This window comes from Emydura macquarii, unplaced genomic scaffold (genome assembly GCF_026122565.2).
Source record: "Emydura macquarii macquarii isolate MOO-44397 ecotype Brisbane River unplaced genomic scaffold, CSIRO-AGI_Emac_v2 contig_1253, whole genome shotgun sequence".
NCBI lineage: Eukaryota > Metazoa > Chordata > Testudines > Chelidae > Emydura > Emydura macquarii.
This window is the reverse complement of record NW_027131390.1, coordinates 66131769-66158983: the sequence shown is the minus strand read 5'-3', so window position 1 is coordinate 66158983 and position 27215 is coordinate 66131769. Positions and strand designations below refer to the sequence as shown.

General features: G+C 41.3%; 1 protein-coding gene and 1 long non-coding RNA gene across 3 annotated transcripts in view; one reads left to right on the top strand and one right to left on the bottom strand.

Moving 5' to 3' along the window:
* Positions 1-10495: 10495 nt before the first annotated feature.
* ZSWIM2 (zinc finger SWIM-type containing 2) lies at positions 10496-26225 on the bottom strand. 2 transcript variants are annotated; one of them, XM_067549065.1, is made up of 9 exons: positions 26021-26225; positions 25777-25853; positions 23677-23717; positions 22633-22852; positions 22057-22308; positions 19323-19407; positions 18239-18360; positions 16508-16661; positions 10496-12680 (listed from the first exon to the last, which is right to left on the bottom strand). In XM_067549065.1, the coding sequence occupies exons 1-9, from the start codon at positions 26153-26155 to the stop codon at positions 11862-11864; spliced, it is 1905 nt and encodes a 634-aa protein (XP_067405166.1). In that variant the 5' UTR covers positions 26156-26225; the 3' UTR covers positions 10496-11861. The 2 variants fall into 2 exon arrangements, with proteins under 2 accessions (XP_067405166.1, XP_067405167.1); XM_067549066.1 differs by lacking the exons at positions 25777-25853; positions 26021-26225 and adding an exon at positions 23982-25306.
* The window catches only part of LOC137153575 (uncharacterized), a 190084-nt gene continuing 187998 nt past the window's right edge, over positions 25130-27215 (top strand). Inside the window, exon 1 of the long non-coding RNA XR_010919841.1 lies at positions 25130-25204. This is a non-coding gene — a long non-coding RNA (uncharacterized lncRNA). The remainder of the gene's footprint in view (positions 25205-27215) is intronic.

Here is a 27215-nt window from a genome sequence, read left to right as displayed (position 1 = left end):
TGGGCAGTCAAGTAATTACAGTGGTTTCTTGCTCTATCCCCGCCAGGGCCAGAGAGGAACAGAAATGTCCCTGCCTTGGGAACTCAAAGCACGCTGGCCTCAAGTAACCCAATCCTCTCTCCTTCCTTCCTATGTTCTCTTTTCTAACCTTCAGCTGATGGCTAATAGGTTCATCAGCCCCAGATGGATCAGCTAATTAGCCACATATTCCCCAGTCAGCCTTTTCCAGGGGAATTAATTGGTGCTTAAGTGATCAGAGGACTGCCTCATTTGTTAGTCTCCAGCACTCTGTCACAACAGTGGGACACAGCAAGTGGCTTTGCTACATTATCCTCATTTGCTATATTTTTATGCTTGAAAACCAGAGGGGCTGCAGTATTTAGCTCAGTATTTGGTTAGGTTTTTGGTTAGGTTTCCTTTTTTTCCCTCTTAGCCGGTAAGATGCCAGAAGGACATAAAAGACTGACCCTATAACAGGCCTAGGGGAGAAAATATCTGCTGTTTGAAGAGGGAGAGGAAGGGTCATATTAAGGCAATTTAGGGCCCTAGGTGCACCATAATATGGGCCCTTCCATGGCCCTGTGGCTGCCCGCATGCCATGGGCCCAACTCACACATGGAATGACAATCATAAGGTCCCCCTCTCCTCCCAGAGAGGCAGGAAGCGCCAATGTGAGGTCCTTTTAGTCATCCCGTCCCCAAGGGGTGACAGTAAAAATCCTGTTTCCCACTCTGAGTGAAAGTCTAGCAGCTGGGCCCTTCTCTGCTTGGCTAGGTACACTGAGCCCTCTGTTCTCACAAGTTAAGTGGGGACTTTGCTCTTGCTGGCAATGTTGCAGCATATGTTGGGAACTAATGAAGATTAGTTGTTTTCCAATTAAGTTTTATTGAGTAACAGAAACACTTCAGAAAAAATTTGCTTCAGGTTAAAAACAAATACATCAAACCCTTATATTGATCAAACAGAGCTTAAAGGGGAAGGAACATTCCTGTCCAATTTAGCCACACATACACTGTGAGCTATGAGAGCTATGGTTGATGTACGTGAAGCTGTGGTTGTCCTTAAAGTTCTCCTGTGCAGAGTGGTAGGTGTAGGGATTTGGCCCCTGATGCCACAGGGAATGCTGGGGAAAGGTGTAGGGAAATGCTATGCTGGAATTTTTCATAGACTGCAAAGGGAAACAAGCCCAGGATTGTTGAACTTTTGTAGGTCCACAAAAGTCCTGCAGCTTCTGTGTTTGTTGCTAGAGAAGCCCCATTATGTCCTGGTGTATATCCACCTCTTTTTTCCTGCTGGGACTCCTGGTCCTATTCTCTTGTCCCCTCTTTCCTTCTCCGTATAGCGTTCATCCTCCAGGCCCTCTGTTTGCTGTCTAGTGCAGCACTAGCTTGCAGAATCTCTTTGGACATGTCATTTTGAGTTCTCTTCTTTCTCTTTCTTATTTGGCACAGGCCTCCCGTGGGTGTGGAGGGGGAGCAGTTGCAGATAAAACACCCAGCGGTACCATTATCAGTATAGTCACAATAGAAAGAGTCAGAACTCCCTTCCCTTGCACCACCCACAGCACCAGCCAGGGTGAGTATGGCCCACCAGGGGTGAGGGAAATGGGGATGGAATTGCTTGGTTGCATGAAACTATATTGGGCAATGACACTGAATCCTGGCACCATTTCCCACAGGCGGTAGTGATCGTAGCTAATAGCTCATCTGGCGGGCGCTGTGGACCTCGGAGGAGGGGGTGGTGAAGCCACTTGGAGGCAGCGCGGCTGCTGCTGCTGAGGAGTGGTGGCCGCTGCCCTGCTGCCCAAGTCATCTGGCAGCAGAGGTGCTGGCACTGAGCGCTTCCCTCAGTGCCTCTTCTCCTGTGGCGGCTCCCAGCGGTAAAGCAGCTGGTGGCCTTGGCTCACCCCGCTCCACGTGGTCCTGACCTGCTCCTCACTCACCACCTCACAGGGGCCCAGGAGCGTGGAGAGTAGAGGGGGCGGCTCTTCCGCCGCCCCCCTCCCCCTGGCGGGATCGGCTGTGCTCACCCCATAACTCTGTCCCCCTTCACGCAGAGGGGCCATCCCCTCCCCAACTTTCCAGGTGAGAGGCGGAGTTTCCTGGGATCCCCTACCCCCCACCATCACCACCTGGCGACTAAGCCCAGGCAAGCCCCTGGCTGCTGCCACGTAGGGATCGGAGCTGCGGCTGGGGAACGGGCCAAAGTATCAACCCGGCTGCAGTGGAAAAAACATTTCCGTTGGCTGCCAGGCTGGGCTACTGAGTGGAGCTGGGCAGGGACGAGCTTGACTCAGCTAGGACACAGCATTCCAGGAAGCAGACGGTGCCAGCGGTGGGTGGGGAGGATCTCGGGGGAGGGGGCCAAGCAGGGGTGGAGAATGGGCAGGACCTTGGGGAAGGGGGCAAAGTAGGGGGTTAGGGCCATGGTCCGAGTGTTGGTGCCCGTCTCCCCCCAGCTTCCCCAAAGATAGGAGTCACCTGCTGCCCATGTATATGTGTCAAAACGAGACACCAGGAAGCGTTAGGCTTAGCAACGCAACGTTTGAAATTCAGCAAATGAACAGCACATATTTTTTGCATATTTAACGTAAAATAACACAAATGTAGAATGTACATTACAGTACTAAACAATATATTGCACTTAAGTAGTAAGGTTGTTGCGGTTGCTTATGTGTTCCACTTAAAACTGAACATCAGGGCTTGTCAAATGGCACCCAGACACAAAAACCAAAAAACGGGACTGTCCAGATAAAACCAAAATGGGTGGCAACCTGACTCAGTGTGGTGGTGTTACTATGTAGGCATAATAGAGAGCTTATGTTGGTGCGAAACAGAGTTAAGTGTAGACAGATGCACAACTAGGTCAATTCAAGGCAGCTTAAAAAGAAATTTGGTAAATGTAAGCAAAACATTTAAAGCAATATACAGTGAAATGGTTTGCATGAAAGGGGTCGGGAAGTAAATGTATAAGATTTGGAAACTATTAGAGACTATGCTGGATCAGCAATTTGATGTTTCTCTTAAAATTATTAAATATTCTGGACATCCGTCTGTCTACCAGGGAGTGATGCAATTATTTTTATCTCCCAGGATACAGTGCGTGACCAATTGCATGTGGCAAAGGAGAACAAAATAATTAACATGAAATTTGTTTGTATAGTAATAAATTAAATCAGTAATCAGTATGTCAGTGAGTATTTGCTGATTTTTATATGCACAATTTAAATATTAAAAAAATATTCTGTCCCTGCTCTGCACTAGTATCTGCTACTCTGAAAATTCAGGCTATCCTAATCAAGCCTAGGCTTTTCCTTTCTTAATTAGCTGAGGCTGTGATGTTGTGGAGCCAGTAGACTTAGCCTCTGCCAAGTGAGGCAGATTCAGGAGTGGTGCTAGTAGACTTTTGGAGGAAGTAATGTCAGTTCTTACAAACAGGGAAGGATGATGGTCACCATGAGTTGGGGTAGGTGATGATAAAATAGCTGAAAATTGAGTTTCTCTGAAGGGGAGGCGAAGGAGAGAATAGTTATAGTGGCAAGTATTGTATCTACTTTTCCAAGAATAGTTTCTTATTTTCAGAGGGCACTTGAACAAGGACAGATCTCATCCTAGCTACTTCACTGTCTTCAAAAGATGATTATTACTGCTGTTGTCTCATGTAATGAAAACCTTGGAATCACTTACTCTTTGCTTAAACACAAAGAGTTAAGAATGTGTGTGCACCAATACTATGTACTTCCACTAACAGTAAAATTCTGTCAGATTCTGTCTGGGGCAGACTTCGAAAAAGTAACTTTATAGGATTTTCCCCCTGGCTGTAGTGTGTGACTTAAGGAGCTCCAAAATTTTCCCACCTCAAAGTAGCATATCAGTTTCAAATTTCTTCTGCCTTGTATAAGGTAAGCTAATGGTTTCCCCAAAAAGGTAATTTAGTCATAATGTGTGTTTGTGCACACCTCCTATCTTCGGACATTACAAAAAAGTGCTTGGTCTGAGAAATGAAGTGACTGGGCTTGTTTGTTTGCTTGTACGTGTAAACTGAGAATATTAAACTTGATATTTTCCTAGGAGAAAATGGAGGTCATTTTCTGTTAACTTGTCGAACACCATGTTATATAGGCAAACACCACAGGAGAGGAATTGTTTGTTTATGATGTGATTGGATTGTTGTTGTCTAATCAAGAATTACATAGAGCGTTATGATTAGAAAATAACTACGTTTGACATCTGAAAAAAATACTTGAGTACTGCCAGATTTACTGGTTGAACAGCGAGCATGTTTGAGCAATGCAGATCTGGAAAACCTTCCCACAAGCAGACCCCTCACAACAAAATCCATGATGCAACAAGGAAAATATTTGGCGTTCCACTGCCTTGCTCACATGCAGTGATCTGTACCAAAGAGGAGGAACCGCCTCTGGATATTTCACAATAATGGCATGCATCCTCACATTCTCAGTCGTTTTCATCACTTATGATAAAAACTAAGTGGGTTAATGGTAGATTTTAATGTAACAGTCTACAAGTTAAAATACAGTTATTTCTATACTAAGACTACTTTCAATGATTAGTATTGTATTTAGAACACTTTACACTGATAGACTAAACAACCCAAGCATGGAAAAGCTGAAGAAAGTAAACTAGTCTGCTAAAGTGCCTTTCTTTTTCCCCAGAGAATTATTTTATCAGTAGGTCACTCCACTATATGAAAAGCATGTGTCAATTTTTTCTGTTAGCCAAAAAAGATCATTACTAAAACTAAGTAGTTTCTGTAGTTTTTAAAAGACAAATCAAGTGTTTCATGTTGGAACATGGACTCGTGCACGTAGATAACGTACGTTTGCTGTAACCCATGTTTTTACATTTTCTATTTGGGAAGTGTTAACAAAATGTTTGTTGCAAAGAAGTCAGAATGATCAAAATGAAATCACATCTTTCCAGGGATTTCAACATTGAATTGTTTTTTTAAACACCGGGGGCCTGATTCTGATTGCACCTCCTCAAATCAGGGAGTAAATGTGTTGAAATCCATTGATTTCAAAGTATAAAACTGATTTAAATGAGATCAATATCAGACCTAATACACTTATTATCCCAAATGGAATGTACATATAGCTACAAATTATACATCCTAGTTTAAGTGCTGAGCTACCTGGCCATCACGAGGTGGACGCAGCATGGAATCGGGTATTCTAGGACCTAGAATGAGTCAGCTAATTTGAAATCACACTTTTGAGCCTGACTGCATTGCTTACATACTCCAAGTTCCCCTGAGTGACTTCCCATTCTTGGGCTTTTGGGTGTGTGAGAGATGCAGGACTAGGCCCATCGTATTTAAAAATTTGAAATAGTTTGTTAAAATGTAAAAGTGTGTCGCTCTTTTGGCCAAAGGTACTGTGCATTCTGCTAAGGATTTGGGATATTCTAGCAATTTTTTAATGATAAGACACTTTTATCTAAGCTTTGTTGTTTACTTTTTAAAAAAGTATTAAATATTTCCTGTTAAAAATCTGAAGCCATTCGCCCCTTGCTAGTAACACTTTCAAAAAAACAAACAAAAAACCACTTGTGTAGTAATTCATGTTCAACATTTTAAAACTGAAAAATTGGTTTTACCAACTGAAATGTAATTAATTTTAGACATAAATTGAGATTTATTGAATATTTATACGTGTTTTCCAAGTACTTGGGTATATTATTCCTCAATGTAACTGATGGATTCAGTTAAAGCACAATATGATGTCCTACTTTAATGCATATTAGGATCTCAAGTCTTTGTAACAATATTTTTACAGTATCTTTGCAGCTGTGTTGGGGGGGGGGAATGCCCTTTTTAATGCACACAAGAGCATGAAGCTCACAAAGAGTCCAGTTCTGTGAGGTGATGAAGCCCCTGGGAGCTGATGGCACAGGAAGTGCTTAGCATCTTGCAGGACTGAGCCTTAACCGTTGAACAAGCACTTCATTGCCTTGGCAATCATTTTCAAACACACACTCTTGTAAACATTTATTTTCCATTTCAAACATACGTGGTACTCTTTTTAAGTGTTTCTATCCTTTTTTTTATTGTTTTGTTAGGTGTATTTTCATGTCTCGGAGTATTTACTACAGTACTACTGTATTGATCGCTGAAAATGTAATTAAGATTTGTAAAACATCATAGCTCATGCAATATAATAAAATAGTTTTAAAAAGTTATTGGTGGCTTATTTTTAACTTATATTTAAAATTTCTTTAAAAAGCAAACATTCAGGAATACACTGATTTTCTAGATTTCTAACAAGAAATTAAATTTTCCCACTGTCACTCCTATATTAAAAGCCTGTCACTGGTCCCCAAAACTTCACTTTCTATTAATTTGTTTACTTAGGCTCCAAATCCTATAATAAGCTCTAATTATCTGTGATCTGGGAAGTGGGAAGGCACGAGTCCACCCACTGCTAAAGGCCCTCTCCCCCTGGAGGGGAGGAGTCACTGGACCCAGGACACAACTGATTTCGTGGGACAAAGAATGAAAAAAGGAGCGGGCGTGGGGATCACAGGGTCAAACGAAGGGAACCAGAATGGGACACTGAGCAGAGAACTCCAGCCAGCATCCACTGCTCCTGGAAGGTGTCGAGGGAGCCAGCGGACACTGCCCAGAGGAACTCTGCCCGGATGCGTGAACAGACGGAGGAACGGAAATAGGTCCCACAGTCACAGAGTGCCCCTCTAGCCAACCTCCTCTCCCTGGTCTTGTAGATGGCCATTTTGGCCAGGGCTAGGAGGAGGTTGATGAGGAGGTCCTGCAACTTTTACCTTCAGAACAAAGCAAATTCTTTGAGGTTTCTGTCATGCTATTACACTAATTTCTGTCTTCGGTTTTGATCCCTAGCTGCATCTTTGGAGTCAGTACAATTTTTTTAAATGTCCTTAGTCATTAGATTGCTGATGACTGTAATAGTAAGCCCTAATTTCCGTTAATGTCAGTGGAATGTTGACTGTTCGCAGACAAGCTATGAAAGGATTAAATAAGATCCGAAATGCACATCACCGAATGTTATCTAAATAGTCTAGCTTTATTGATAGACTTTTAAGAATAAGAACAATTTTGTAATGTTTTGTAACATCACAAAGTTAGTAGCTAAAGAAAGGTACTTGTTTTAAAGGTTACTACTAAAACTAAGATTTGACATCTTTTCTTGTGGTCTTGCCCATCTCTTACATTTTTTTGACTGATTGGACCCTTCATTGGGCTAGGCACTGTACAGATGTACTAGACACAATCCCTGCCTTGAGAACTTATAATGTAAATTCTCAAGGCCCAGGATGTGAAAGAGGAAACATACTTTACAGATGAGGAAATGAGGCATGGAGAGATGAAGTGACTTGCCCAAGATCCATAAGAAATCAGTGGCAGAACTGGGAATTGAACTAAGATTTCAGGAGTCCAGTGCCTCAACCAGTTTCTCATTTCATAAGAGTATAGTTCGCTTCCCTAAAAAACTAAGAAATTGGAAAATGAGTCTGAGTTTTAATTCCACAATTAAATTACAATTATATTTTATCTCTTCAGTACGTACAGTATTTTTGAAGCACAAATGTAACCTTATTTATTATAATGGGCATTAGAGACTACTCTGTTCATTCTCATGCTCTCTCTGGTACATACTTTGTTATTGTAACTTTTACCAAATGTTTACTAGCTAAGTCCCAAAGCTGTTTGTGTCTAGTTTCTCTAATTCTCTACACACACAGATAAGTTAAAATAAAGTTAACTCTCTAAAATCCCTCATGAGTTCCAGCCAGAGGGTGGCTGTTTGCTGTTGTTTGGGGTTTCTGAGGAGAAGCTAAGAGTGATAGTTTTCTCTAGGTGATGTGATATGCAAAAACAGTTTCACGATTATATATCTATTAATATTGCAAAGATTACTCTTTTAACAAGTCAGAGGCCTTCTCACTGAAACAAGCATGTCTTTTTTACCTGTAGCTTGATAGGTCACTCTATTTTAAGTTGAATTAGAAATCTGAAGTGTTTTCTCTCACTATTCTTCCTTTGTTCTTACTTCTGATATGTCTACATTACAGATTACTGCGGCATAATATACATCACTCAGGGGTGTGAATAATCCACATCCGTGAGCGATGTAAATTATACTGACCGAAGTGCCGGAGTAGACAGCGCTATGTTGGCAGGAGAGCTTCTACCCGAGGCAGGAGACATTAAGACGTCGGGAGAGCTCTCTCCTGTTGGCTTAGAGCGTCTCCACCAGAAGTGCTATAGTAAATGATGTAGTGTACACACAGGCTCAGAGTGTTTGTTTGCCTAACCCCTTAGAAAATCATCTAATGCTCCCAGGTGATGTAATCTGTGGAGCAAATACACTTATATTTTTTCTGGCCCAGAATCTCAATTTTCAACAGCTTGAGCAGCCTATACCTCCATGACCCTGCTTCTGGTTCCTTGGACCAATAACTAGCATGTCAGGCTCATCCATAGGTGTGTGTTTTCTATCTCTCTCATAAAATTAACAGATGAGAAATTGATTTAGTTATACAGCTGCTTTGGGATTCAATGAAAGGGTGCTATTTTTATGCAGGATTGATTTACCTAATCAGATTTGTAGCAAATGTGCTTTAAATCAAATTAGCTGTGCTAGTTTGTTGTATTCAGCAGTACCTGATTTAATTTCAAGATATTGGCTGATGCACTGGGACAGCTTCAGGTCCTAATTCTAGAGAGATTTTGGCATGTATGTCAGATAAATTAAGTTTAAGTGGCACAAAACTAGGAAAGACTAAAGAGGACCAGCGGAGGAGAGCAACTTTAGCAATTAGGTTTTTTGTGGTGCACTTTAGTCAAGCAACAGCTGCCCAAAGGTACTGTACTGATGACCATTGTTTTATATAAATTCAGATTACTGCTGTGAAGTTCTGATCTTAAATGCCTTTTAGGACTTGATCTTTGTGTAACTTGGATAAAGGTATCTGAATTTGGTTCTAAATTGCATATGGCTGCGAAGATCAGTTGTAGAAAGGGACAAGATCTCTTTAAACAATGTTATATCATGTGACTGACTGGTTCTCTTTCTTGGATAGGATGATAGCTCATATTCCTCTTTTATATTTTCTTCAAAGGTGCAAAGATTTTGTATCCAGATCCTGGCTCCTGAGCAGCCCAAGGCGGAATTGAAATTATTACTTAAGTCTGTTGATTTTCCTGGAGGTCATGGAAATATTACCCAGAAACTCAGGGTATTCTTCCTTGTCTATTTCATTCACGTGTTGTTCTTTCCCACTTGACCCCATTCCCTGCAATCATTAAACCCACATACAAGTTTTTTGTTATATTAGATCTGGATTGCAGGGACTATCTTGCTACACGTTTGTACAGTGTGCAGCATAATGATGCCCCAATACGGATTACAGATAGTAGCGGCCTCGTGTCCAGTTCACCTTGAACAAAGACAGTAAATGCCACAACAAAGCTACGCACAGGTAATTCCAGCAAGACATTGCTACATAACAGCATCATGCTGACTTCTTGTCCTACTTTTGTACCAACCAGTGCTCAGCACTGGCCATTCATCTCTCAAACCCTCTCCCAGGAAGTCTTTAACAGGTTAAGCTGGTCGGATGAAACTCTGGAGCTCTCTCCGCGTCAACAATACTGAAGTCTCTCGTGCTCCCAAATATGTCCTTTTAAAGAAATGTGTAAGCTGCAGGTGAGCAGGTAACATTTCAGAGAAGAGGCACCTTAGACAGATGTGAAAAGATTGTCTATTTTGTGTTTAAAAAAAAAAAATCCTACCAGATGGAAACAGATGTCAGTCTCCTTTCCCCCACCCCTCAGCCTTTTCTTTCCCTCCCTTCATTTCTTTACTTTGTTTTTCTGTTCTATCCTTATTTTAGAAAAAAAAATCAATTAAAAAAATTAAAAACCATCCTCTTAATCAATGCACTTATAAAAAGTGTTTTGCACTTTGCAGGAATCACTCAAACTTTCAGCTGTATTCAGTAAGTTTGTTTGCTTCTTCCCTTCACTGGTACCCATTTTTCTGAGGTTCTTTTATCAACAGAGGAAATCTGTCTGAATTCAAGAATGCACCCTTTCACACAAGACCTTCAGACTGTTAGTGACTTGAGTAGAGTTCACCTATTAGTTGCTTAAGAATTCTTAAATTCTGAACTATTAAACATTGAGAAGTTCCTGGGTTGCTGCACATAATGGTTTTATCTATCTTACGCTTTCATACCAGTATGTTTTCAGTAATTCAACAAAATGCATTAATTTGCCCCTACAATCCCATGTGTATGCTATAAATTAGGACAACTACTTTTCTCTTTACAGGAAACTACAGACTTTAAATACATTGTTTCCTCGTCTCTGAGTAAAGAGGGCACATTTTCTCAGTTACCTTTGATGGGTCCCCAGGTGATTTGTATCTGCTAATATACTTGCAACATTAAAGGCTATGTTGAGGTCTTGTAGATATTGGTTTTAAAAAAATACAACAAAAATATTAAAACAGCTACACTAAATCACAGCATACTTGATGGATCGCATTAAATAGAATTTGAAGCAGCTGGAGGAAGATAGTTGCAATATTTTTATTACTACAGTATTCTGTTGTAAAGACCAAAGCAATGAAGGATGGCTGGGAAAAGACAGATGTCAACTTATTTTAATAAGCTTCAGAAAATCACCTCCCAATTCTCATTTCATCAGAACCAAATATTTAAAAAAAAATTATGGTTTGTTATCACCAATATCTATATTTTAATACTTGAAGTTTTTCTGTTTCAGGAGTTGATTTATTGGTACAATACACAGGGATGCAGACATGCTTTAAGGTTAATGGGAGTTGTGTAGCTAAATTCGTATGCACTGCATTAAAAATTTACTTCTCAGATGATAAACTCTTTTCTTTGGTCAGTACTCCGAATGTAATTGTCATTTTTGTTAAATTACTTAAGAGCTCCTTGTCTGATGTCAGCTACCAGTCCACCAACTCTTAGGTCATAAGTAGTCATTTAACCATAATATATCTTATTATTGTTTTTAAGTCAATGCAAATGTACAGGGAAAAAGTAAGAATGTCAGCAGAGAAATAATGGCTTTAATAAAATTCAATATTATAAACTGTGTTTTTGTGTTAAATCTTATTTTATTGAAAATGGCAAGTTCAGTATTAGTATTTCAGCAATATGTAAATGCTAGTCAGACATAATTTGATATAACCAGATAAAATACTTGCTCCAATTAATTTCAAATAAATTAAAGACTCATCTTAGGCCTCCTGTAACCATTCAAACATATTAAGTTCCTCTCTTTTTTGGCTGAAGTTAATTAGAGATTAAGAAATTGTGCATCAAATTTTGATTGTTCCTGAATGGTGTGATTCTACTCTGAACCGCAACTAACAATAGCACTGTGGGTTTCTATGTTTAGTGTTAGTGAGATGTGTAAGTCAAATCTGCTTACTTTACAGCATTCTGAAGCCCATTTTTGTAGTGTCTTTCAGTTAAAATGTAAATATTTTATTTTAATATAGTAACTGGTAAGTCTTTCCTGTTCTCTCAGAAATTCTATTATATCCTTGGCTAGCCCTTTAAGAGGAGCAGTAGGTTTTAAAATGTACTATTAGTGCAATAAACAGCTCATCCTTCAAGCTTCACTTTATTCAGCCCAGATTAGTTATTGGATCTGATTCTCTGACTCCATTAAGCCATTCCAGTGGTGTATAGGAGCTGTAATCTTGGTAGAAACAGCATCTAGGAAATACACTAATAGAAAATAAAATCTCAGATACAAAAAAAAGTGTTTAAACTGTAAAAATATAGCAGTTTTCTAAATATTTCTTTACATTTTTTATAATATTATGACCTATTATTCAGTGAAATTCCTTCCATTAATAAAGCTACTTCTGTAGGTTTAAAGCTCACAGGCTTCTTATGCTTAGGTGGTTTTGCTAAAAGTCTTGTTTGCCGTCTGGTTTTTCCCACACATTTACTGTCTCGTTTTAGGAACGTATAGTCAATTGTACCCTCCAAAATATCCTCAAAGTTCAAATTGCCAGGAAATCTTACATATGCTGAACTTTCATGCTTATTCCTGTCTTCAAAACCAACTATTTTGTTCACGTTACCATGGTCAGCACGGTACACTTTTGCTTCTTTCTGTTTATTAGTACAAGCTCCATTTAAGCCTCTCATACCATTAGAAATTGCATCCTCTCTCAATGTAATGGAATAGGATTTTTGAAAGAGTATTTTCTGGAAAGGTCTATGGGTTAAATCCTTGCCATGCCTGGAAAATTGTAGACTTAAACTTCTATCAATGCTGTGTTGACTAGAATCAGAATTTCCTAAATGAAGGTATCTTAAACCATTTAAAGTTAAACCCTGTTGAGAATGTGGTGGATCTTTATTGTTATGAAGTCTTTGGAGGCTATCCTGAGATTTTTCAAGTGTATAGCCTGATAGTGTTTGCTTGAAGAACAATCCAATTCCAGGTATGAAAAGGTCTGGTTCTATCTGCTTTGCAAGTTTGGTAGTATTTGTTTGAGATCCTGACTGACCGACATCACGATTGGCTGGTATATCTTTCCAGGTTAATGGATTATACACAATATATCCATCAATAGGACATGCATTTTTTTGGTGCAATAACCAATTGTCAATACATTCTCTGTGGAACTTAAAAAGGAGAGTCAGATAAGATATATGGAGCTGTGTCCTGATAATTATCAACAATATAATAGTATTTAAACCAACTTGGAAGAATGCTATAGAAGTAATTAACCTTGCATGCAAAAATAACATTCAAAGGAGCCCGACTCTTCCCTCTACCAGTATAAACCAGGAGTACCTTCACTGGTCTCAGTGGAGCTACGTTAGAGTAAAACTGGCATACATGAAAGGAGTATCAGGCCCCAACTTTAATTTGCTATGGAAAATGCCTTACCTCAAGTTAGATTGGCTGCTGTAAATCAATACATTTAAAGCACATTTGTTGATGTGCTTCATATTTCAGTTAAATTTTTAACCACCTCGCATAAAGAAAATAGTTGCACCAATGCTCACTGATATACAGACTCAATGCTGATTCCAGTATTTTTCTTTCAGCCTAATTCTCCTAGAACTTGACTTATCACTCTTTCTAGAAATCTATACAAGATACTAACTATAGATATTGGATTAATGTTTGTGTAGTTTCGGTCAACAGTGGCTTCTCTTTTTACAGGATGCTGTGAATTGCTATAAAAAAATAGTTTATCATGTTTGTCAACTATGAAAATACTGTGTGTCAAGTTGGAGATCTCAGTTACATGAATCTGAAAAAGGATGTCTCCTGTGGGCTTTCGAAGATGTACTGGTGAAGAGATTTCTTCTGCAGCCTGCCTATAATGCACATGGTAAGGTACTAGAATGGTCTAATCAGATAGGTAGTCCGCAACCATGGCATTTACAAAATCTTTTGCCAATTTGTTGCAAAACATCTGAGTTTCAGATGAATGAAACTCCTTTCTACAAATGTATATTGAGAGAACGCTAAGGTTGCAAGGTTAAGCACTCCAAAAGTCAGGAAATACTATAGGCCTTGTTGCAAGCTTAAGCATTCAGAGCACAGGTCAGAAATGTGCCTCTCTCCAAAGGAGAAAAGGAGTTTGCTGATTTGTAAGAGACAGAGTATGTCTTATCTGCGGAAGGGGGGAAAAAAAAACTGTTCCTAACTCAGGTTAGCTAACCTGCCTTAAAATAGCAGTGAAGAGACGGCAATTCTGCTTTTAACTTGGGTTACAGTGTTGTATCCGTGTCGGTCCCAGGATATTAGAGAGACAAGGTGGGATCAACTTCTGTTGGTGAGAGAGAAGCTCTTTAGCTTACATAGAGTTCTTCTATGTGGGAAAATTACTCAGAGCAGGTCTACACTACAAACTTGTATCGGTGCATCTGCATCGCTATAGCACTTCTGGTGAAGATGCTCTAAACCAATGGGAGAGCAGCTTAATAACTCCACCTCCGGTAGAGGAGGTAGCTATGTTGGCCAGAGAAGCTCTCCCACCAACATACCACTGCCTACACAGAGGGTTAATGTCGGTATATCTACATCACTCGGGGTATGGATTTTTCACTCCTGAACGACTTAGTTATATCAAAGTAAGTGAGTAGACCTGGCCTCAGTGTCAGAGCTAAATAATCAATGGAACAGATTGTTTAGCATAAGCAGTTAGCACATATTTCAAAGGATGAACCATTCAAGGTGAAGTGAGCTATTAACATCCCTCCAGTAACAGCACAGAAAGGAAGAAAGGGAGCAGCTGAGGGGAGAGGAAGTTGTTAGTGGGTTATAGATTATTGTAAAAAACCATAAATCCAGTGTCTCTATTCAATCCATGATTTGTAGTGTCTAGCAAAGTTTTATGAATTTAATCTCCCAGGCTCATCTTTTGAAAGTATTCTGCAGGTTTCCTTTGAGAATGAGGACTGAGAGGTCAGATTTAGAGTGATCGCTTTGTGAAAAGTGTTTGCCCACAGGTGATGTGGTGGTTTTCTCTTATTTTCTTGTTCAGAGTGTAGGAATTGTCTGGTTTCATCCACATAGTTGCTATAGGGGCATTTAGTGCACTGGTTGTGGTACACCACATGTGATAGGCAGGTGATGGACTCATGGGTCTTGAAAGGTGTGTTGTGGGGGCAGCTTTTTTGAGGACACGGGACTTCCTCTATTAACCCTGCAACATTAACAGCCTAACCTCAGAGTACCATCCGTGACACCATGGATGTCACCTCCTTATACACCAACATTCCTCATACTAACAGCATGGCTGCCTGCCTCAAACATTTACAAGACAATGGGCAACCCTCAGATATCCTCCCCGACCACATCCATTTCATCCCCACCCATAACAATTTTAGATTAAAAAACAATCACTTTGTCCAAGCCATGGGAATAGCTGTGTGTACAAGGATGGCTCCCCAATATGCCAACCTCATGGGTAACCTTGAAGAATAATTTCCGGACAAATGCACCACAAGAACAATGATATACCTGAGATTCATCAATGATATTTTCATCCTCTGGACAGATGACAAACTGCCTCTTAGATTTCCACCACAACTTCAACAACCTCCAGCTGTCCATTAAACTCTTTCTGGAACACCCCCACACCAGCATCAACTTTCTGGACACCATGATCAGCTTCAGCAATAGAACCCTACAGACAACTATATACAAGAAACCCACAGATTACTATACCTACCTTCATAGATCTAGTAAACAGGCCATCTGTTATCTACAGCCAGGCACTCGTACCATAGAATACGCTCTGAGGAGAAAGTTTGGGATATATACCTTAACACACTCAAAACCACCTTCACCAAACAAGCACAGGGAAGTAGATTTCATCATGGAACGGGCCACCCAAATACCCCAAGAGAACCTTCTTCAGTACAGAAATAAAACCTTTTCTGACTGCACATGCCTACTTGTCAGATACCCCATATGGGTTCTAACGTGGGAAGGTATCATCAAACAATTACAACCCATACTTGATGGGGACCACATCCTGAAAAATCTTTCCCAAACCCCCTCTGTCACTTTCAAAACAACCCCCCAGCATCTCCAAGCTCATCATCAGAAGCAAGCTCCCCACAGACCGGGACACAGCAACTCAAAGCAGCACCACAGCCTTCCAGAACAACAGATGCAAAACCTGCAGACATATATCCACCGCTACAATGATCAACAGTCCGCCGCGCCCCCCTTCCCCCACACACACCTTTCACGATCCATGAGTCCTACACAGGTCTATCATAATACGTGGTGTGCACCTCATCCAGTGAGCTAAATGTCTCTATAGCAACTGTGTGGGTGAAACCAGACAATCACTATGATCTTGAATGAACTTGCACTACATTCTATGAATTAAAATGATAAAAGAGAAAACTACCACATCAGCTGTGAGTGAACACTTTTTGCTGTTAGTGCAGACACTCGAAGCTGACAGGAGAGGTGTCTCCTGTCGGCTTAGTTACTTGAGCCCTCAATAATGGCATTAGCTATGTCAGCAGGAGAAGCTCTTCTGCCGACATAGCACTGTCTGCAGCAGCGATAATGTTGATGTAACTTATGTCGTGCGGGGGGGTAGTTTATTCACACCACTGAGTGACAAATGTATGCCGCCAGTGTAGTGTAGCCATAGCTTAAGTAAGTTTTCCACACCTGAAAAAGAGCTCTGTGTAAGCGTGAAAGCTTGTCTCTCCCACCAACAGAAGTTGGTCCAATAAAAGACAACTTATCCACCTTGTCAAATATCCTGGGACCAACACAGCTACAACACTGCATACAGCATACTTCACATACTCCCTCCAATGCTTAAGTTTTCATCAACTTTGTAGAAGAGAAGTGTAAGGTCTAGACTACGTTAAAGAACTGAACCACAACTATGCACACACAGGCTGGGAATAGGATTTTGGTATGAAGTCTGGGTTTTGAGTTCAGTAAAATTAGTTTTGTTTACCTTGTGATTACACGGCAAAAGTCTTGCATACTGACCAAGGCAAAAGATCTTCAAACAGAGCCTACATTGCAGACCTGGAGCAAGAAAGTTGCTACATTTTCTAATCAACATCATAGGTAAAGATTTTACAATGTGCTTTGGGATGCAACTGGCCCTAAACAATAGAAAATATAAAACATGATTTTCAGTACATAGTAGGAAATGGCAATAGCAACTGAAACCTTCAATGTGGCAGGCTAGTTTTGGTGATAGGACTATCACTTTGACAGGCTGATGATTCAGCAGATTGATGTGTTTGGCCACTATTTCTGAGGCCCTGCTCTTGCTACAAAACCATCATCATTGGACCCTTACTCTCTTCTCCCACCACCAGAAGAGAGGTCCATCATGATAATCCAGTCTGACTTCTGTATTATACAGGCCAGAGAATTTCACCAAGTAATTCCTGCATCAAGCCCTTCTGTTAAAAGATTACAATCCCCTTTTTATTTCTGGGAGAACCAAGGCACAAGAGGATTAAGCCAATTGCTCAACATTAGGCAGGGAGCTTATGCTGACCCAGGAAATTAACTGTGATGTCCTAAGGCTCAGGCTAGTGTCTTAACCACAAGCACATCCTTCTCCACTAAGACTTTCTGTGGGGTGTATACAGATTGTTTGTTTGCACCTGTGAATCCTTTTGCAGAATTAGAGTGCACTAAATCAGTAATCGGTTCTAGTACTAAGTGATTCAATTCTAGCTCTTGATTATCGATGAACTGCAAAGAGTTTGATTTTTTTAATAAGCACCTCAATTCATATTTATCCATACCTTTTTCATCTGCAAATCTGGGTATTTTCATTACGTTTTTTATGATATTGCTGGTACTTCCTCTTTCCATTCACGACAAATTCCACAAACATTTAATTTTTTTAAATGCATAGCTTTTGCTTTCTGCTGGCAGATTTATTACTGCTATCCAAAGGGTAGTCTATAATGTGATAGTTTAAAATGCTCTTCCCAGGCTCATGTCCTTACTTTCTAAACACAGGTGAACAGAAACTCACTCACCTGCAAAGTGCATTTAAAATTTTATTTTAACTAGGTTAAGAAGATACCAAGTTAATACACATTAACTGGTTTCTCTAATGGTGAAAAGTTCCAGAGGGGTAGCTGTGTTAGTCTGTATACAGCAAAAACAAATACACCTTAAAGACTAACACATTTCTGCAGGCATCAGCTTTCGTGGGCTGCAACCCACTTCGTCAGATGCATGAAGTGGAAACCAGAGAGGGGGGGTGTATATATATACATCCAAGGGTAAGGAACATAACAATGGGGAGGGCTAGTGCTAACAAAGTCAATTCAGTTAGGGTAGATGAGGTCTATTCACAACCGTTGATTCCTCAACCGTTATGTACCTTACCCTTGGATGTGTGTACACACACACACACACACACACACACACACACACACACACACACACACACACACACCCCCCCCCATATCTGTGGTTTCCACTTCATGCATCTGACAAAGTGGGTTGCAGCCCACTAAAGCTTATGCCGCAGAAATTTGTTAGTCTTTAAGGTGCCACAGGACTCTCGTTGGTTTCTCTAAAAGCATTTCCTGTTACCGTTCACTGGATCATTTCTATAAACAGAAGTAATGTTAATGAATTGAAAAAATAATTGTTTTAAAGAATATTGAATTTGCTTACATTAAATAGTATGAAAAAAATTGTATCTTACTTCTCCTGAAGATGTAACATCTCTTCTTCAGAATTATCACCTGAATTAATGCTTTTTAAATTTCTTCCTGGAGTTGCCAATTGTGAAACTTGGTCAAGTAACCTCCACCTCTGATTTCTCTTCTGTTCCAGACGGAAAGAGATAATGAAAGACTGCAGAATGTGGTGCAAGAAATAATTCAGGGAAAAAGCCTCCAATTCTCCATAATCAGAATATGGGTTTTGTAAATTCATTAAAAGAGAAACTATGAACAATTTAACAAATTTGTTCTCTAGAAATTTATGTAGCAATAAACACAGATTAATTACAATTAATCACAATTCTGACTGAAGTCCCTGTATTATAAGAGGCTCTCCTGTTGTATAAAGTTGGGCAAAAGCTCTGAAGTGCTATGCTGGGTCTCACAACAATGAAGAACAATATTGATCCTTATGTCTAAAACAAACAAAAAACCCAAACCACTTATGCTTATGGATGGTAAACTTGAAGAGTTAATATTTCTGGGTCTTTAGAGACAAAGCTGCAGAAAAACAGATGTATGTGCTTGAAACTGCCATTGAACCTATGGAGGCTATGGCAATCCTCATTCATATGGTTTATGTGCCTTGTCTCTACACAGTGAATTAATGATATAAAAATTAGTCATATATGGAAATATACAAATTGATAATAGGCTAGGTCAGGCCCCAAGACTTTTAGATCTGGGAGTAGGGCATGGTGGTAACCCCATGCCTGCCCCCTCTCCTCCTGCAACTGACCTATCCTCTACCTGTTTCCTGGGCCTGCAGAGAGTCATTTGAAAGGTCCAGAACAAGACAGGAGATTAGTAGTACAGAGGCAGCTGACATTCCTGTCATGTGTCTCCCTCCCCACCCCACAATTGGGCCTATTTTAAAATACCAGTTCAGTTTATGGTGCTACTCCTTCCTATCTATTCTAAGTATTTCATAGTGCTTTATATTCAACCAAAGTTAATCCTATTCACTGTAAAAGTATTTTTTTAAAAGATCAGTTTTATATTCTTATGTAAAATGTTTTGTAGGTCTGACCATTAGATATGATGCATTAAAATACAGTTCAGTACCTGTCGAAAGGTAAAAACATGTGGAGGATGGCAAGAGCTAGTGAAGCATTCATGGCAGAGATGATATTCACTACACTCAGTGCACCTAAAAAACAAAAATAAAAGATAGTTAGCAGAGTGGAATGTTAACAGTTTAGGAGAACTCATTAAATGTAAGAAAAGCCTTTGTTGAAAATTCTAATGTTTAGTATCCACAAGTCCCATATTCCCATATATATGCATCCTACCTCAAGCCTATTGCACCAGTTAAAGTGTTTAGAAAATAAAAAACCCTTTGCTTTGTTTCTGGTTGAATTTTATACAGAAGCGAATAGTATTTGCCAGTGCTGGAGTCCACAGACTATGTCTAAGGGGTCTGCGAAAGGTTGTCATTACCATAGAACAGTGGTTTTCAACCATGGATTATGTCTAAGATTTCCAAAGGGGTCTGCACCTGTATTTGAAATTTTTAGGGGTCTTCAAATGAAAAAAGGTTGAAAACCACTGATGTAGGCTATATTTGAAGGAGAAAACTCAAACTCAATCCTTCAGCTTGTGGAAAAGCAACAACATGTATGTATTTTTCTCCTAAGGATTATAAAACTCGTGACAAGGGGGGCTTACGCACGCTCTTCAAGAAGTAATTCAAGAGGAGGGAATTCTGGAGGATGCGCTTCCTCAGTAGGAAGGGTAAGAGGGGAATGAAAAAAAACCTTGTAGCCACATGCTGCAGGAGAGGGGATGGGCAAAATAATTTCCCAATGGTGATTTTGGATTGAACAATCACTTTTAAAAATACATTTAAAATAACTTGATGGCTATCTATATTTAGTGAAAAAAGATTCTAGCTGATAAGTGTTTTATTTAAAACAAATGGTTCAACATAGCATTGATACATTTGACCTTGATTCGATTCCCAGCACAACTGATTTGAAGGAAAAAGCAGCTAATCAGCACAATGACACTGATTTTGCAAACAATTACATGAATAACTTGAGAGAGAGAGAAGCTGGGTGAGGAAATATTTTATTGGATCAATTTCTGTTGGTGACTTAGACAAGCTTTTAAGCTACATAGAGCATCCATCACTAAACAGACACAAGAGGCAAGCTGAGAAAGATGAGTTCTTCAACCAAGGAGTGGCTGAAGTCTCTGGATGCTGAATATAGGTGAGAAATGTGCTTAGGCAAAATTCCTTCACCTAAGAAGACAAGGGTAGCCAGCATCTTGTACTTTTATGGAACGTCCTGACTGAGGAGGAGTCAGTCACAGGTAAGAAGAATAATACTGGTGAGAGACAACCTTCTTGAACATAGCCTATACCTAGCTGGATTAAGTTTTAGGTTTTAGATGTATTTTTGGTTTTACTTGTTTGTAAGGGCATGTCTACATTACAAAATTAAGTTGACTTAAGTTAGGTCGACCTACAGTAATTAAACTGGCTCTTCATGTCCACACTATGCTCCTATCAGCGGTGTGTCCCCTCACCAGGAGCTCTTGCATTGACTTAAGTGGGGCAGTGTGGGGCACTAGCAGCCGCAGCCCCAGTGCCCTGAGATTGACAGTCAGGCTGTCAGCCCTGAGTGGGCAACGGCTATCAAAGGTAGAAAGAGGCAATGTAAGCAACGCAGTGTCTACATTGCCACTGTGTTGACCTAACTATATAGCTACGTCTCTCGCAGAGATGAAGTCAGTGTAATGGGTGAGTTAAATCGGCGGGAGAAACATTGTAGCATAGCATAAGGCAGTTTATGTTGACCTAACCATGTAGCGTAGACCAGGCCTAAAATTTCTAACTTTACTCCTTTTACTTGGCATCACTTAACCTAGGGCCTGTTAGTAAATTAGTTTTATTTTTACTATAAACCAACTCAGTGAGTTTGCATGGAATGGTATATTTACCCCAGTTAACAAAGCTGTGCTTCTGTCTCTTTAAGGGAAAACAAACAAATATTATTTATCTGAACCATCCAGGAGAGGGCTAGACATTGCAGAGTACCACGTTTGAGGAAAATCTGGGACTAGGCGCGTGTTGGGGTCACCCTGGTCGTAACCAAGACTGGTGGAAGCCAGAGTGGGGCTGGCGATAGGCTGCTGGGGTCAGAGTTGCTGAACCTCGGCTGGCTACATAGTACACAGACACTTAGCCTATATACCTGTTGCTGGCTGTGAGCATCCCACACTGGGATGTACAATGGCAAAGCATTGTGAGGCACACTGGGTTACAAGGTATGATAACACAATCACTCCCCGGTCTGGACTGCACCGCCTCACACCCTGTGTGACCTCACCCACCTTGTCTCTCTAATATCCTGGAACCCAAATTGCTACAACACTACTGCAAACATGAATAATTTTACTCAGATCAGTAGCCTCACTGACAATATGATTTCTTGTGTGGGTAAGGTTACTTGCGTGCTTTTAGTGGACATGGCCGTAAGTCTTCAGATCAAATGCATTACACGAGGGAATTCAGAGGTGTTGACTCAACCTCATACAACATTGGGCTAAAGAGCCCATTAGGAGTCTGTTACATCGATCATTGTAATGTAAATTGACCAGAAATCTGCTCCAAGTGGTTGAGCATATTATCAGCCTTGAACAAGAAGAACCAATGTCATCCATCCCACAGAGCAATGTTGTTTGTTTAGTTACAGTTAAAAATAAAGGGGAATAAATAGGAAGTTATAGGTTGTTACAAGGAATGGTACAGTTAAATTAATCGAGTGTACGATTTTGTTTTAGAAGTACTTACTTGTAGCATTTTCCCTCAATTGGAAATGCTCTGCAGTTATTACAAGGGAGTCCAAGGTGTCTGTCAAGTCTCACTTTCTCTGCTGCAGTCACAAGCTGAGCAGAGTTCCTAAATTCTTCTAAAATGAGCTTTAATGGTGCAAATTCTTCTCTACAGAGGGGACACTTCACCACAGAGTCATTCTCTAATTCACTCTGGTGATCAGCCCAAATCTTCATACATACAATGTGAACATTATTTCCACAGCTGTACCTACAGAAAGTAAAACAGGCATCAATTACTGTAACCTGTCCATAAACATTTAGAAAATCCAGTATCATTTAAAAATACAGTAGTTTTTCAGCTACAACACTATAGCCCTTCACTGCTATTGCTTTGTTTCAGAAAGCATTTAGTTTTAAAACAATCAGTAAAAATTAATTATAAAATTATTATTTTTACATGTCAAAACCAACCCTCCAATGGGATCCCTGCAATCTTAACTATCTAGAGACTTTTTCTCTGTCATTAGCTAACAAAACAAACTGTTGCTGAGTTTCCACCATGAAAACAAACTAGAAAAACTATATACCTAACCTGCAATAAGTGATGGGAAACATTTTCTTTAGTAGCTCTTCCTGGCAAATAGGACAGACATCCTCTGCATCAATTTCTTTCCGATTAATGTATCCATCTTCCTCTTCCTGTAATGTTTTGGTGGAGAGAGTGTTTGCACTTGGGAGGGGTGTCTGTTCTTGATGTAATCTCTGAAGCATATCATTGATTTCTCTTTCCAGAAGACCCAGCTGAAAAGCATCTTTAGAAAAACTCAAATTAAAGCTCTTTGGCAAAAATTTAACATTTAGTAATACTCAGCTATCATAACTGTCAGGCTAAACAATCTGCAGTGAACCAACTATGTCAGTGCTTCCAGTGCCAAAAATGTTGTAAATCTTCATTTCTCATTTGCAATTTGCATTGAAATTTGCAATGATCATTTGTACAACTTCACAATTAAAACTAATCTTTATGGTAAAAATGGTTCAAAGGTTTTTTCTGTAGACCTCAAGTCAGTTTTTCTGAAAAAGCACCTAAATAGAGTGGTGTCTATATATATATTAGCTATGATTAGAAATAACCCACCACAGCAGCTATTAATTTATCCCAGGAGACCCATTAACCCCAGAATCTGTGTGGCACAAACATAGAAGGGGAGTTGCATTTCTGTAATGAGTCTAGTATGAGGTGCAGCGCAAAATCTGTCCAAGTGAAAATGGATTACGTTTGCCAAATCAATGAAGTACATGGATTGGAAAAGATTTTAGGATACCCTGAGTGGGATAAGTGCTTTAATAAATTATATGTTCTTCTACTTGAAGGCCCTGAAAGTGTTGCAAATGACTAGATTTTGCTTTAAGTACTTTACAAATGTACCTTCAGCAGCAGTGTACAGATACAATAAAAGGTGTCATGTTTTAGAATCTTGGCAGTGCCATAAAACATCAAAATGTTGATATACTAGCTACAGAAAAAAGTAATTGATCTAAAAGCTGATCTTATCCAAACTCTAGAGAACTTCGGCTTTGTGCATTTATCTATATACAATATAAAATAAGCAAGCAAAAAAGAAGAGTTACTTACATTCATGGTTTCTTGGAATTTTGAATTTTTTCAACAATATCCTAACAATGAATGATAAGATGATCATTATCTGGTGTTTGTGGAAGTCAACTAAAGCTAATTACTGGCTATTACTGTTAACTTCACATTTCAAGGACAACAGCCATCTCAAAAGATTTACACTTCAGAGAGAAAATATTAGGACTAAAACTGTAAGAACATTGCTAAGCTACAAATGAGTTCTTATCAAAACCGGGGTGCTCTGTGCCTCTGCAGATTGTTTGGAAGCCTTATCTTGCAAATCTGTTCCTGTGCTGAAAAATTACCAATTATTTCTGCATCCCCCCCATTTCTCTGCCTTTTTCTAATCCATGACTGTACTTTAGCTATTACCTCAGATCCACTTAGTTTCCTTAAGAGCCTCTTGTGAGGGACTTTTTTAAATTCAAATTAAAACTATGCCCACCTCTTTTTCATCCACTATTTTGTTTACACAGTTGAAGAATTCTATTCAATTGGAAATATATGACTGACTACATCTAATTGGTCAAGCTGCACACTGGCACATTTAGAGAAACAATTTCACGCTTTAAGTGATTACTTCATGGAATAGTTAGTTCTACAGCAAACAAGAGGAGAAGCTATTCTTGATTTAGTCTTATGTGATACACAAGACTTAATTTAAAAAGTAGAAATATCCATTAAGTAGTAGTGACAACCTGAGCAGAAGGGGGAAATAAGATACCAAACCATAACATTCTGACACTAAGCTTTAGAAAGGAAGAGTTAAATAAAATGAGATTGTTAGTCAAAAAGGCCTTAAAGTTGAAAGTAAAGTCCTTAGAGGTGGCATGAATGCTACTTAAAAATCTCAGAAGGCTTGGGCACTGCAGAACAAATAGGGAACCAAGCAGGGAAGGGGTGCACCAATATGGCTAAATGGCAAGGTTTGAGAAGCTATTTGAGCGAAACAAAAATCCTTCAAACTTTAGAAATCTCACCACTGGCCAATAAAAAGAGCATAAGTTACAGCCGGTAAAAACTAAGAGGGAAATCAGAGGGCCAAATTGATTTTGAAGATCAAAGGTCCAAACCTGTAAAAACCATCAAAAATTATTTACATATATAGGAAGCCTCTGGTAAAATTGTTAGGTCTGCTGAATCAACAGGGCCTAAAGGGAGAAATTAAGGAAGATAAGGACATTTTTGAGACTCTAAATGGTATCATTCATCAGTCTTCAGCACGGAGGATGTGGGTGGAGATACCAGAAAAAGCCCAGATAGGATAGGTAATAGAGATGAAGTACTCTTGGAGATTGGGGTATCAAAGAAGAGGTGCTAGAGCAAATTGATAAATTAGAAAGCAACCAATTTTCCTCTACAGCAGCCATTGCTAGTTTGTCCCTATCAATTCAGGTTAACATAGAGGGGTTGTAAATTACCTGAATCTGAAGTAAAACTCACTAGTCTGTAACTTCCAGGTTCGCTCTTACAACTCTCTTCCAGATCAATACAAAGTTTGCTACCCTCCATTCTACCTTTATAACAGGTAATTTTGATGAGAAATTGCATATTTTTGTTAATAATTCAACCACCTTCTTCTTAGGTTCCTTCCCTGCTCTTACACATATACTATGAAGTTAAGAGGTAACTAACTGGTTGCTCCTAGATTTGTTTCGGCAAATCCTGCTTTGACACATAATCTATGTGGGGGCTTCATCTTTATGGGAGGAAAGGAACGAATAAGGGCTGGCAGCGCCCCCGTATCCTCGGTGGAGGAAAAAAAACCCTGCAAAACTCATTTAGCTTCTGCTTCACTGTAACGTCTTTAGTCTTCTTCCCTGCACTCGCTGACAGGCCTGAGGGGAGAACGGGTCACAAATCTGGGCTCAACGGGCGTTTGCCTGCAGGGAGCCGTGCCCCGCCGCCCTCGCGCTGTTCCCAGCGCAGGACTGGGGCTCAACAGGCGGGGAGCCCCTCGGGTCGGTGCCCACCATCTCAGCGGTGCTAGGGCGCCCCAGCTGCAGGGGGCAGTTGCGGCAGGGACCGCCAGCGAGGCGCCCGGGCGCGATGCCGGGGGGAGGCCAGGCGCCCCAGCAGCCCCACAAACAAGGCCTTTACCAGCAGATGTGGCTGCACAGGTCCTTCTCCCTCAGGAACGTGGGGCAGGTGCAGGAGTGAGGCTCCCCCAGGAAGACCTTGGGAAAGAGACAGGAGGTAGCGGCGCTGGTCACAGCGCAGCGGGAGCCGTAGCCGCGGGAAGGGCCCTTACGGCTCCCTTCGCCGACACTCCGGCAGAGCCGGCCGGCCGGGCTCGCTGCCCCCCGCGGGGCGGGGGGCGGTCGGTGGGGGTCACTCTCCGTACCCGCTGCGCGGGCCCCTCCTCCTCTTGCAGCACGAAGCCGGTGGGGCCCAGCTCCCGCACGATGCGCATGGTGCTGCCCAGCGCCTGGTCCTGTTGCCAGCTGAGCCCGGCGCTCGCGCACCGCCGCCGGGACATGGCGGGCTCCCGCCTGGGAGCAAGTGGCGAGTGAAGCGTAGCCGCCAGACTCTTTTGTCGTGGATGCCGGTCCCCATGGAAACGGCTCGCCGCTCGAGCACGCTACGCTTCTCAGCGTGCGCGACCCCGGAGGTGTCGGGGGCGGGGACCGGCGGCGAGCGGTTTTACGCTGCGTGCGTGCGCGCGCATGCGCTAGAGGCGGCGGCGCGCGGGGCGGTTGGGGTCGCGCTGACGGTTCTACCGCGTGGGCGCGACCCCAGACCCATGTCCCGAGCCGCCGTTACCGTTTTGTGTCCCGTGAGGTGGGGGGTGGAGTCGTGCTCAGAGAGTGAATTGCTCCTAGGCTCGGGTCGGGTCGGGTCCTGCCCCAAGGGTAGGAGGCCCGCGGGGGTTAAATGCCCCCCCACCGCAGGGGAATTAAAACAACCTTCCTGACGAGGACGGAGGAGAGGCTGGGGAGGGGGTGCTGGAGAAAGAAAGTCCTCGCAACACTCCCCCAGGTAGGGGCTGGCCCTGGCTCCGGCTCCCCACGCTGGGTGGTGTTAACCTGGTGCACGGGGTTGCAGCCCTAGGTGCTGGGGATGCTGCCCGGCCCTCCAGCCCCACTATATGCAGGGTTTGCACTTTGGTTCAGTTGCTCTCCCCACCCCCACTAAATGGCTTGTTTCTGCACCCCTGGCTGGCCCATGACATGAGGGGGCAGAAGCAGAAAGAGGCCAAACCAGAGCGGTGTGATGCTTCTCCCCACCCGTCTCCAGGTTTTTCCCCCATTCTTTGCTTTTCAGTTTATTTTGCAGTCATTAAAAATCTTGTGGCTCTACTTATATGGTCCCTACTGACCACTACATCCCACACAATAGATTTAGCTTCAGGGGGGCATCCCTGAGGGATTTGGAGCAGGCAAATAAGCATCTAATGGTAGACAATGGCAGTGCCAAGCACTTTTTCCCCAGTATGTAACTGCTCTTCTATTGTGGGGCCTCTTACCTGTGAGCTTTACCCTTTCTGTTTAACGTGGGTGCAGAGGCCTTCATGGCCATTGTGATATGTCTTAGCTGCG